We start from the raw sequence: 13,813 nt of genomic DNA, 5'->3' as shown, positions 1-13,813 counted from the left end.
GGCAGTATTCTTTTTCTTTTTGTGAATTTGACTATCTTCTGCTGCGTCATCAACAACCTTCCCTCCATCATAACATCAGAAGTTGTGGACCTTCACTGATGATTGTGCAATGTTTGGCACCATGCTCCAATACCGAAGCCATCAATGCCCAAATGCAACAAGACCTAACAATATCCACATTTGGGATGACAAGTGGAAAGTAACATTTGTGCCATACAAGGTACTAGGCAATGGTATCCCCAACAAGAGGGAATCTAACCACTGCCCCTTTATGTTCAATGGCTTCACCATCACCGAATCCCCACCATCAACATCCTGGAAGGGTATCACTGACTAGAAACTGAACTGGACTAGCTATACAAATACTGGTTACAAGAACAGGTCTGAGGCTAGGAATCAGGCAGCAAGTAACTCATATCATGACTCCCCAAAGCCTGTCCACCATCTACAAGGCACAAGTCAGGAGTGTGATGGAATACTCCCCACTTGCCTGGATGAGTGCAGGTCCAACAATGCTCAAGAAGCTGGACACCATCCAGGACAAAGCAGACCAGACAAGATTGCCACCACTTCCACAAACGCCTACTCCCTCCACCACTGAGGCTCAGCAGCAGCAGTGAGTATCTTCTTAGAAGATGCACTGGAGATATTCACCATGGATCTTTAGACAGTACCTTCCAAACCCACAATCACTATCATCTAGAAGGATAAAGGCAATAGACACATGGGAATAACACACCCTGTAAGTTCCCCTCTAAGTCACTTACTATCCTTACTTGCAAATGCCTTTCTTTCAATGTCACTGGGTCAAAATCCTGGAACACTCTGCCTAGTGGCAGTGGGCCCAGCAGCAAAGCCCATATCCTATTAATGAATTACAACAATTTATTAAAAAATCTGCTGTGATCAGTGGAGTGCGTCAAGGGAAGGATCAATTCACCCCTAACTTGGTCACAACAGCTACTGTGGATTTTGCATGAAGGAAACAAAGTAACCACAAAGCACCTCCCCCTCACCCTAGTCCTTGCCATTTCTTGGTTTTCCAGTTGCCATTGCATTGAATCCTACAGCACAAGATATCTTCCACATCTCTTCATGTCATCAACATATCCTTTTGTTCCTTTCTCCTTTACGTTTATCCAACTTCAACATTAAATACATTAGCACCTTATCTCAACCACTCTCCTCACAAGAGGAGATAATGAGCATATCAGTTCAGCTTCTTCCTTCTCCACTGACCAATTAACTCCACTGCTATGCTTAAGGTTAGATTTCCTCTTCGATCTGCTTACCTTCAATATCTCCTTTGAACAGTTCTTCTGTACCGAACTTGAGGATATCGTCCAACTCCTGTTTGGTCATGCTACCAGTCTTGGAGCCCAGGCCAGGGCGAACCACCAGGTGAGTCAGCATCATTTTACGTTTAGCCACTTGTGTGATTCGTTCCTCGACAGAGGCCCGAGTGACAAAGCGGTAGATCATCACTTTGTTTGCCTGACCGATGCGGTGGGCTCTGCTAAAGGCCTGAAGTAAGAATACAGAAATTGGGAGTGGGGGTGGGGGTGGGGTGTGTGTGTGTGGGGCGGTGGTGGAAGAGGGAAAATGAAGAGGCAGGGGAATGTGAATGAGGAGCATCAACACATAACTAAATAAAATATGCTCAAAACACCAGTCTACGAATTGGGTGGGGGGATGGCGGTGGCATTCAGCCCACTGCACCAGCTATCATTCAATTAGATTGGATGCAATTTTACCTCACTTACTTGTTTGGCTCCTCAAATTGACACTCTTATCCAATGTCTTGAAATTTTCAATTAACACACTCAAATCCACAACTTGTTTTTACAGGGGGGACGAGTTCAGGTTTCTGCTTCCTTTTGTGTTACCAAGTGCTTCTAACAACATCCCTGAATGGATTGGCTCAAATATTGATGTTTTGTCCCCTTGGTCTGGACTCCTCCTATTCAAGAAGACCCTATCAACATATCTAAACACCTAGATAACTCAATTGCAACCACTCACTAATCTTTTATATTCAAACATCGAACACAAGGATACTGTGTGGAATGAAGTGACAGGTTCAGTGTCCATAGAGGCTACTTTTGAGTGCCCAATATCTCAGCACAGGATTGATTTGCCCAGCTCTCTCCTACTGCCCCATGGCACAATAGAAAAGTGAAACTAGACTACATGCCTAGATTGATTTGCTTGCAACAGCCACCCGCCACCTGCCCTCAACCCCGCATCCCACCATGGATACTATTCTTGCCCCTCACCTGGATGTCATTGTGGGGGTTCCAGTCCGAATCAAAGATGATAACCGTGTCGGCTGTGGCCAAGTTAATTCCAAGCCCCCCAGCCCTAGTCGACAACAGAAAGCAAAACTGTAGAGCTCCTGGAGCTGAGAAAAAACAAATGATTAGCATTATCGAGAGAAGAAGGAATACAGGGAGAAAGGGGGAAGAGGAAAAAAAAAGTTCACTGGACTTGGAAAAAGAAGCCTTGAAAATCTTCAAAAGGTTGTCTCTGCTAGACTCACCATTGAATCTGTCAATAGCTTCCTGCCTCATTGCACCAGTGACACTCCCATCAATCCTTTCATACTTGTAGCCTTCATAGTCCATGAAGTCTTCCAATAAGTCCAACATTTTAGTCATCTAAGGAAAGTCAGCATGTAAGGTTGGTGGTACAGATAATGTGAAAACTTCCAGAACAAAGTCCAGTTTAAAAAAGCTTGAAAGAATATGATCAATGCAAATATCAGGATGCCATGAGTTAATTCACTGCCTAATGTAGTATTAACACAGTACATTCCATGTTGCGTGCATAATGTTTGTGTGGCAAAGTATAGGATCCTGTGGCATATACATGTGGCATTTATGCATGCCAAGACACATTGTGTGGAGTGTTGCATGTAGCTAATGATGTGTGGCAGGTGCAAGATGTGTCCCTTCAGTGTGTCAGTCATTCTGGTTCTGATCAAGGCCATTCAGCCCATCCATTCTAGGCAAGGTCAGTGACATACAAAGATTGTGAATGGTTATCTCCTGTATTTTTGATTCTAAAGGAGAGAAAAACGAGTGTCTTGAAACAAAAAGGAACTCCTTTGAACCCTGAAGACTGGCACAATTCAATTGTTTTCCCAGTATGTTTTGCTCCTCCATCAAATGCTAATTTTTTTTTGTCTGCTATATGCATAAGGGGGTTTTTAAGAGGGCACTAAAGTTTTCACAATTAGAGCTTTATGTCAGCAGTCCAAACTGTTTAATTATGGTTAGCACCTATTTATTTGTAATAAATAATTCTCATTTAGTACAGAAACTCGTCAAGTACAGGTCTGTGTTATCTGCTCAGAGTGTCTCTGTCAGGTAAATTAGAGACTTTGACTACTTTTATAAAATTAACTGTTGTGGCAGCTCTAGGAATAGTGGGGCTGGACTTCCAGCATGCTACTCTAGCCAGGCCTTACATGTTAAGCAGCAGGATTTTCTTCTGACATGTTATTAGCTTAATTATCAAACTCTAGGAAGATCTTTTTTCAATCATTTCCAGCCAAATCATAATTTTTATCATGTTATTGTCCCACTAGAAATGTTGACCTGATCAATTCTGCAATTAAGATTTTTCACTCATCCATCACCTCCCCCATCCATCCCAATTTGCCGATTTAATTCCGACTCTGAACAGCCCAGCACTGCAAGGTGGTGTACTAAGCTCCAAGACAGATAGCAGCGACATGCATCAAAGTCGGATAAAGTCAAGACAGACCTCAATCATGTCCAACAAGTCATATTCTGAACAAGATTATCCCACCCCATCTTTCATTGATGTGGTGTTGCACTGCATAGCTGGAAACTGAATAGCTTAGCAGAAACACAGAAATTAACTATTACCCACATGCCAGTAGAACTGGAGGAACAACTTGGAAGGTTTGACTTTATTAGTATGAAAAGTTAGCGCTGATGGTACAAGTCATCTGAAAAAAATCTGAGCATCCCAAGCTTGAAGGTTGCTGTACCTGAGAAAATATCAGCACCCTGTGGCCTTGGGCTTTCAGCTTCTTCAGCATCTTCTGGAGGAGTGTTAACTTCCCCGATGACTTGATCAGCCCACTGCCTTCATATGCGCCATTTGGTAACTTTGCAGATTCCTGCAGCCGAGGGAGACAAAACAGATCTCTAATCGTATCAATACCGAAATACAACAGCAGCAGCAAAATTAGCTGAATTGTGAATGCTCACCATACCTTATTATCTTTCTTTACCCTTTCAGTAAAAAGGCTCCCAGGCACCATAGATTTTCTCTTCGCCTTTCTCCCACCACCCTGCTCCCAAATGGCATGTATTCTGATATCTCGCCCAAGGGCCTGGGCGAGAGTGGAGAGGGTACCACAACCGAGACTGTTCCCCTCTACCTACCACCACTGAAATCATCATAATCATCTGGTCATTATAAGCTTGCTATTGAGGTATTCTGCACTGCTATTTGAAATTCTACTCCTCACGTAACGCTGCACCAAACTTCTACTTTTCCTGTTGTGGCTATATTGTATCAACTTCCCAATGACAATGCACCAGATTTGGATACCAACCGTCTACACTCCTGACCCAATCCTAGGCCTGTACATTCTCCCTCTGTCAGTCCACGTTCATCAATGCTCCGGTCCATCTGCCCTACTCATTAGTGACAATTCAGGATTATTCACAGTACTACAGATGTGTCAACGTTCACTTCTATAGAAAACACAGCTCAGGAAAGACAATGGCGAGGAGTAGACAAGGCAAGGATTCAACACAGTGATGCAACCTGAACTATGTTCCATTGAGAACAGAAAATTAAGGGGTGATCTACTCAAAATGTTTAAGAGAACAAAAATGACTCCATACATTTAATAGAGAAAAGCTATGAACAACTGAGGTGGGGAAGGGGACAGCATCTAGAACAAGGGGCAGACCTTTAGACTTTGAGCCAGGCTGTTGAGGGGTGACGTCACAAAGCAAAGCAGAACTCTAGAACTCTGACCCAAAAAACTGTTGAGACAGAGGGATTTATAGGAAATAATAGCACAGGTAGGCCATTGAGCCCTTTGAATAAAATCATTGCTAATCTATTTGTGTTTTGAATTCTACATTCCCATTTACCCTCAAAAACTTTGATCCCCTTATCTAAAGTGAATCTATCTACCTCTACCAACAGCATGGGTTCAATTCCCATATTAGTGGAGGTGACCACGAAGGTCCCTCCTTCTCAAACTTTCCCTTCACCCGAGGTGTGGTGACACTCAGGTTAAGCCACTACCAATCATTTTTCTCCAATGAAAGCGCAGCCCTGTGGCTCTCTAGGACTACAGTAACTTTGCCTTTGTACCAACCTCAAGCGCTTCTAAGACAACAACGACACATCCACCATCTCCTGGAGGCACAGAATTTCAAAGTCCCACAGCCTTCAAACAAAATTACCTTCATCACAGTCTTGAAAGGATGACCCTTAATTTTGAAACCGTGCCCACTAGTTTTGAACTGATCCAGAAAAGGAAACATCCTTTACCACATTAACTCAATGCCACAATTCAGGATCTTATACACTTCAATAAAGGCATTTCTTACTCAGGCTCAAGTGGAAATAAACCCAGCGTGAGACATTAACATGTTGCAGGAATAGGTGAATAGGCAGATGAGATTCAATTTGGGGAAGTGAGAGGTGATGAATTTTGGTCAAAAGGACAAAGACAACACAAAGTGAAAGGGTACAACTCTAAAGAGCAAGGATGCAATGTTGAACTTGTACAAAAGACACTTGTCAGGCCTCAGCTGGAATGCTGTGTACAGTTGTGGGCACCACAACGTAGAAAGATGTGAATACTTTGGAGAGTGCGCAGAACTGATTTACTAGAAATCACTCCAGGTAAGGAGAAACTTCAGCTATGAAGCTAGATTGAAGAAGTTGGAGCTGTTCTTCCTGAAAAAAAAAAGATTCAGAGGCAGAGGCAATCTCATTGAGATTTCCAAAATCACATGAGCTGGACAGAGTGGATATGAAGAAGCCATTTCCTCTTGTAAAAGGAATGAGAGGGCACAGATTTAAAGTGATGCGCAAACAAAGCAAGGTTAATGTGAGGAAACAGTCTCCCTGCCAACTCCCCTCCCCCATACAGTGACTTGTTAAGGTATGAAATGCACAACCTGGAAGAGTGGGGTGGGAGGTTCAATGGAGGCATTCAAGACAGGGCATTGGATGGTCTTTTTGGATATTAAATGGTGCAAGGAATACAGAGAACAAACAGGAGACTAGCACTAGATAAGAGAGAATTGGTGCAGGTACAATAGTCCAAATGGCGTCATTTTGCACCATAATAACTTTGCCATGGTGTCCAATCTTTCCTCATAAAACAGCCTGCTTATTCCAGTATCAATCTGGTAATCCTCCTCTGTAATTACATGGGGGCAATTTGTTGTTCCTTAAATAAGGAGTTCAAAACTGCACAAAGTATTCAAGATGCCGTTTTACCAAGAACATAGAACAGTAGAGGCCCTTCGGCCCACGATGTTGCGCCAACCTATTATGCTACTAAAATCAAACTACCCTGCATACCCTACATTATACTATCATCCATGTGCCTATCCAAGAGTCACTTAAAAGTCTCTACAGTATCACTACCACTGCCAGCAGCGCATTCCATATGCCCACCACTCTGTGTAAAGAACCTATCTCTGACATCTCCCCTATGCCTTCCTCCAATCACCTTAAAATTATGCCCCCTCAGAATAGTCATTTCTGTCCTGGGAAAGTCTCTTGCTATCCACTCTATCTATGCCTCTCCATCTTGTACACCTCTATCAAGTCTCCTCTCATCCTTCTTCACCCCAATGAAAAGAGCCCTAGCTCCCTCAACCTTTCCTCATAAGACTGGTCCTCCAGTCCATGCAGCATCCTGGTAAATCTTCTCTGCACCCGCTCTAAAGCTTCCACTTCCTTCCTATAATGAGGCGGCCAGAACTGAACACAATATTCCAAGTGTGGTCTAACCTGGGTTTTATAGAGCTGCAGCATAACCTCACAGCTCTTAAACTCAATTCCCCTGCCAATGAAAGCCAACACACCATATGCCTTCTTAACCACCCTATCAACTTAGGTAGCAACTTTGAGGGATCTATGGACGTGAACCCCAAGATCCCTCTGTTCCTCCACACTGCCGAGAATCCTGCCATTAACCCTGTATACTGCATTCAAATTCGACCTTCCAAAATGAATCGCTTCACACTTTTCTGGGTTGAATTCCATCTGCCACTTCTTTGCCCAGCTCTGCATCTTGTCAATGTCCCGTTGCAACCTACAACAGCCCTCCACGCTATCCACAACTCCACCAACCTTCGTGTCATCAGCAAACTTACTCACCCACCCTTCCACTTCCTCATCCAAGTCATTTATAAAGATCACAAAGAGCAGAGGTCCCAGAACAGATCCCTGCAAAACACCACTGGTTACAGAGTTCCAGGCTGAATACTTTCCATCTACTACCACCCTGTCTTCTATTGGACAGCCAATTCTGTATCCAGACAGCCAAATTTCCCCGAATCCCATGCCTCCTTACGTTCTTAATGAGCCTATCATGGGAAACCTTATCAAATGCCTTGCTAAGATCCATATACACCACATTTACTGCTCTGCCTTCAATGTGTTTTGTCACATCCTCAAGAATTCAATTAGGCTTGTGAGGCATGACCTGTCCCTCACAAAGCCATGCTGACTATTTCTATTCAAACTGTGCTTTTCCAAATAATCATAAATAATATCTCTCAGAATCCTCTCCAATAATTTGCCCACCACAGGAGTAAGACTAATTCCCAGGATTATCCCTACTCCCTTTCTTGAAGAAGGGAATGACGTTTGCCACCCTCCAATCATCTGGTACCAAGGCCCTATATAAAAGTAAGGATGCTGTTATGCTTCAGCTATGTTCAATGTCTCTGGTATTAAAAGATAGCATTCCATTAATATTCATCCCACTCACTGCTTTTAAAAGAGCCTCAGCTAAAAATGTGACAACTGCTTTGCACCATAGGATGGTTTACTCCCAAAAATATAAGCCTCTCATTATTGGCTGTAATCCTTAAGATCCTAAGCAGTGGAATGAGGGCCACCAAGACAAGACTGAGACATAAACATACTAGAATGATCACCTACCATGGCAGCCACTGGGAAGAGATAAGGATGGTTACAACATTTCTTCAGATCCATCATAATATTCAGCAATGACACCTGATTTCCACCACCTTTGGAGTTCAGTGCATCAAAGTTTCTTGTCAGAATAAATTTATAGTACTTTCTGAAAAATAGTATATAGGTTACAGATAAGACATCACTTCTTCCTACTCCCCATTACCTTGCCACCCCTTTCCCCAGGAGAATTTTAAAACATCCAGCAGCTAAAAGGAACTGGAGTACGTTGCTTTTCAAGATGCTGAGTAGAGGTTTCACCAAACAGGGAACTAGGATACAATTATTTCGGAGTGGTGCAGTACAGGAGTGAGAGGATGAGTACGAAAGCCACAGTGCCTCACCAAAGCTAAGAATTAGAAAACTGCTCCTCACTCTATCACAAACTAGTGAAACAGATTTCACTAGGAAATATCTAACTGACTCTGACTGATCACTAATCAACCTGTTCAGAGATTTTATTACACATCTCTGGTGCAGGTGGGGCTTGAACCCAGCCTCCTGGTCCAGAGCCAGGGCCACTACCACGGTATCACAGGACCCCCTCTGTTAATGCCAACAAACAAAAACAAAACAGCTGGATCAATATTCGGCCACATCCAAGACTTGAGTGACATCAAAGCCATTGCTTGTTTAGAACAAGTTAGAGGGTCTGGGAAGACAGACTTCAGTTAATGTGGACAGAATGGAGAAGATAGTGCTATCTTCTACACAGCAGTAAAGGAAGATCTAAAAGAGATGTTCAAAATTATGAAGATTTCTGATAACATAAAGTAGAAATGATTTCCACAGGCAGGAAGGCTGATGCCTGGAGGATATCAATTTAAAATACTTGGCAAAAACAAAAAGCACTTACAAAACAACAAAAGGAAAAACAAAATGGAGCCAGCTGCTATAAAGGGCAGTGGAAACAGATTTAATAGTAACTTTCAAATGCTTGAAAGAGCAACATTTCCCAGGCTGAGAGCGGAAAATAAGTGAGGAGTTATTTTCAAGACAGCATCACAACAGATCCAATGGGCCAAATTATCTCCTTGAATATGCATTCACACTTCACAAGCCTAGTGTTGAAATGAAGTTGAAACTGCAATGTCTGACGCTGCACTAAAAACTGAACATGAAGGCCCAAACCTGACTGGAAAGCCAAGTGGAGTGAATTCACCTCCTCAAGGAAGCCTCCAGTCCAGCTTCAGGAGGGGCATACTTCCAGATTCAGGATGCACTTATGGCACAAGTTTAGCATCAATGCAAAGGCAAGCTACTTCACATTGCTAATAGAAATACCACATTGTGTGGTAAGGGAGTCCATGAGGGACTAAATGCAGTCCCTGCATTGGAAGGGATTGGACGAGTTGAATGAGTTTCACACTCCAGAATGCTCTCCTCCCCACCCACCAGTAAGCATCTTGACCCAAAGGTGAAGGATATCACTACTCAGGGGGGGGAAATAGGCCTAGCTAATGATTACATACTTCTGCATCGCACTCAACTCCACACGCACAATCAGTTCCGTCTTGGAGGGCATGTTCTTGAAAACATCAGTCTTAAGGCGTCGAAGCATGTGGGGACCAAGGAGATCATGGAGCTTCTTGATCTGGTCCTCTTTTGAGATGTCAGCAAACTCTTCAAGGAAGCCCTCTAGGTTACTGAAAAGGAAAGTGAGAGTCAGGCTTTGGGTGGTCACTCAACCATTGAATCTTCTCTGGCTGTTCAGGCTGTTGCACCAATGACAATATTAATACAGTGCCTCTTAAGTCACAAAGCTTCCCAAAAGGACTTCAGAGTTTCAAACTTATTTTTTGAGTTTCTAAGTTTCATTTAGTGAAATGAAGATAGGTGACTTAAAACATGATCAAAGTGGTGGCAGTCAAGGTGTAGCTTATGGGAGCAGGAGATGGGTTTATGGAGGGAATTCCAGTGTTTAGGGCCCATTTAACTGACGGTGCTGATGGTGGTGGTGAATGCTCATTTTGCGCAAGAGACCAGCGTTGCTAACTGGGGGGTGGGGGGTGGGGCTTAATTAAACCAGAATCTCCTGAAACAAAGTACTTCAAATGACTAGCACTCAACTGCAGGCAAAAAGTCCAAAGTACCAAAAGTGTGAGATGCAGATTTAGACTGATGCAGACCCAGCACTGTGCTGAGGGAGTGCTGCACTCAGCTATTTAAAGGAAATTACTAGGCCGAAGAAACACTTTGCACATCTTTTAGCTGAGTGACGACATTTTCCCCATAAATTGATATAATGAAAAGAGACTATTTGAAGCATGCATTATGTTCCCATTGTATGCAGTAACATCCACAGTCAACAGGGTTTTATTTTAGAAAACCGCAACAAATAGTCTGTTTCTCAATGCCATTCTCCTGCCGTCTCCTCACAACCCTTACCAATCAAGAATTTTTCTATCTTGGTCTTAAATACAATGACAAGGTGCCACACAGTGGGCTGCTAAATAAGATCGGGGCAAGGTACTAGCATGGATAGAGTGGTTGTCTGGCAGAAGGCAGAGAATGGCGGTAAAGCCTTCTGCAGCAATAAGGTGCATGGATTCACCAATATCTGACCGAAGAAGTTCCTCATCTCAGTTCTCCCTTCACTCTGAGGCTATGCCCTCAGGTCCTAGTTTATTCTACTAGTCAAAAAAATCATCTCTAGGTCCACTCTATCCAAGCCTCTCAGTATTCTGCTAATTTCAATGAGATCCCCTCTCATCTTTCTAAAGCTCCACCCATTCCAGATCCAGAGTCCTGAACCACTCCACAACGACAACAGATCCTTCCTTAGAAATGGAGCTCAAAAACTGCACACAATATTCCAAATGCAGTCTGACGAGAGCCTTAGTAGTACATATCTGCTCTTGCATTCTGGCCCCCTTAAAATGAATGCCAACACTGCATGTGTCTTCCTAACTGCCAACTGAACCAGCATGTCAACCATACGAGAATCCTGAACTTGGCCTTCCAAGTTCTTTTGTGCTTCAAATTTCCAAAGCCTTTCCCTACTTATTCTTCCTAAAGTACGTAAAGTAATCTCTCCCACATTGTATTCCATCTGTCATTTATTCTGTCCACTTCCCTAGCCGGTCCAAGTTCTGCAGCCTCCCCACTTCCTCAACTACCTGTCCATCCACCTATCTTGCATCATCTGTAAACTTAGCAACAATGCCCTCAGTTCTTCTGTCCAGATCATTATCGTATAATGTGAACAGCTGTAGTGCCTGTGGAACTTTTAGTCACTGGCTGCCATCCTGAAAAAGACTCCTGCATCCCCATTCTCTGCCTGGAGCCAGGCAGCCAATCCATCCATGCCAGTACCTTGCCCTGATCTTATTTAGCAGCCTCCTGCGTGAAACCTCATCAATACCGACTCAAGAGGATAATATGGAGTCACAGTAAAGGCAACGTCCCATCTGCCCTCTGTTTTTGAAGGTTTAACTTCAACCAATTTTATTTTAAACACAGCTTTATAGGCCGGAAGTATTACAATTTCTCTCTCTTTTAAATGAATAAAAAGAATGGAGCCTCAACAGACATCACCACACAAACCCAAATGGAAAGGAACAGAACTCAGGATGCCAGGAATTTTGCAAAACAAAAATCACTAACATAGAATTTGGTTAATATCACATAGCTGTTTGTGGCAGCTTTTCCTAGGATTACAATAGGACTACACTTTATAACCAATGAAGTTTCCCTTTGAAATACTTCGAAAGGTCTCAAGGTTGTGAAAATGGTACTTACTTGAAACGGTCAGGCGTGAGAAAGTTAAGCAAATGGAAGAGTTCTTCTAGGTTGTTTTGCAGTGGTGTTCCTGTCAGCAACAGCTTCCAAGCAATCTTGTAAGCATTCAACACTCTGAAAAACTGAATCATTATCAGGTCAGTATGGTCATCAGGATTTCCATATTTCCTCCATTCGCATCCTCTCAGAGCTCAGTACATGTCCCTAAGGGGCACAGAAAGCAACTTATACCAGGCAAGCCCCAACATTGACTTGGTCATGGTCCCCTGAATCAGAAGGTTGTGGGTTCAATTCTGACTCCAGAGACTAGCAACTAATCCAAGTCCATTCTCCCAGCATTTTTTAAAAATTTCAATCCCGGGATGATGTCTTCATTGGCCGGCGAGCATTTATTACCCGGCGCTCAGAAAGGAGGGAGCTGTGTACTGCTGGAGAGTGCCGCCTTTCAGAGGAGATGTGAATCCAAGGTCCCAGCTGTCCTCAAAGTTTCTTCTTAAAAAAAAAAAAAATCAGACAAAAAAGGACAGGAGGTATCTCCCCAGCCATCTGGCCAATACAGATCACTCAGCTGACGTCACTAGATTGGACTGTCTGGTCATCAGAATACAACTTGTTTATGGGAGTCTGTTGTACACAACCTCCCACAACAGTGAATACAGTTCTAAGACGGACTTCTGTACAAAGCTACACACCAACCAGGGGACACTGACTGTGACAGGTAGTACACAAACTCTAGTGATCAGTCACCTTCTGACCCTTACAGATTTTCAGGTGATTCACCAAGCCGTTCAGTTAGAAACGAGGGATGAACAATAAAATATACCCTCAAAGCATCACTCACATCCCACACAGAGTTATGTAGTGGTTACGTTAGCAGTCTAACGCAATCCAGAGGTTTGGAGGCAGAACTGAGAATTCAAGTTCAAGCTCCTCTGTAACAGCATGAGAATTCATATTCCATGTTTTTCTAAACATTTGAAAATAAACAACTGAAAAAAAAACCCACGAAACTACTGGATTACTGCAAAAATCTAAAGTGGTTCACTAACATTTGTCAGAAGAGTGCGAGGTTCGTACAATGGTTAGTTTTTAAACCATCTCCTTTTATTCTTTCAAGGGATGCAGGCATCAGCATACCGTTCATTCCCAATTTTTAATGCTTAGAGAGAGTAGCGAGGAAGGAATAGACAGATATATGAATGGCAGAGGAAGATTGCCCTCTACTAGTCACCATGCAGGACGTAACAGATGCTCATTTTCTCATTGGAGACAAAAATCTGTAGGTATGAAAGAGAACTGGAGGATGCTGAAAGGAATCATTACCAGAATGGGCCTTGCTACGAGAAGTTGGTTACGTTCATAAGTTGGAGGGAAACTGCTTTCAACAGACACTGAGCTTTCCAACTTAAGTGAAACAAGAAGTGATCCTGATGGAGGCTTGGGAGTTACAGGTAGTCCCCAGATTGCAAACAGGTTCTGTTCTGGAGAGCATCTGCAAGTCGACATGTACGCAAAGTCAGAACACAATGCAGGGCAACATATAGGAACTGTTAATAAGTACAGGAAAGATTCATATGTCAGGGCTTTAAAATTGTATTCCAGTTTGAGATCATGTTCATAAGTTGGATTTTCCAAAATCAAATTTTGTTAAAGAGTACAAATCTCAAAATATGTAACCTTGTCGAGCAGCACTGCTGCCTCACAGCACGAGGGATGTGAGTTCGATTCCACTCTTGGGCGACTGTCTGTGTGGAGTCTGTACATTCTCCCAATATCTATGTGGGTTGCCTCTGGATGCATTTTCCTCCCACAGTCCAAACATGTGCAGGTTAGGTGGATTGGCCATACTAAATTG

General features: G+C 43.1%; 1 protein-coding gene across 1 annotated transcript in view; it reads right to left on the bottom strand.

The window, feature by feature from the left end:
* LOC109920005 (chromodomain-helicase-DNA-binding protein 3-like) overlaps positions 1-13,813 on the bottom strand; it is a 77,581-nt gene that overhangs the window by 38,358 nt on the left and 25,410 nt on the right. The window contains exons 14-20 of the mRNA XM_048620068.1: positions 11,959-12,080; positions 9,690-9,863; positions 8,185-8,326; positions 4,019-4,150; positions 2,540-2,657; positions 2,277-2,401; positions 1,293-1,524 (exon numbers count right to left, since the gene is read on the bottom strand). Coding sequence (XP_048476025.1) covers positions 1,293-1,524; positions 2,277-2,401; positions 2,540-2,657; positions 4,019-4,150; positions 8,185-8,326; positions 9,690-9,863; positions 11,959-12,080 — 1,045 coding nt within the window. The remainder of the gene's footprint in view (positions 1-1,292; positions 1,525-2,276; positions 2,402-2,539; positions 2,658-4,018; positions 4,151-8,184; positions 8,327-9,689; positions 9,864-11,958; positions 12,081-13,813) is intronic.

Source organism: Rhincodon typus, chromosome 45 (assembly GCF_021869965.1).
Source record: "Rhincodon typus isolate 14 chromosome 45, sRhiTyp1.1, whole genome shotgun sequence".
Lineage (NCBI taxonomy): Eukaryota > Metazoa > Chordata > Chondrichthyes > Orectolobiformes > Rhincodontidae > Rhincodon > Rhincodon typus.
This window is presented reverse-complemented; position numbering and strand designations above follow the sequence as displayed.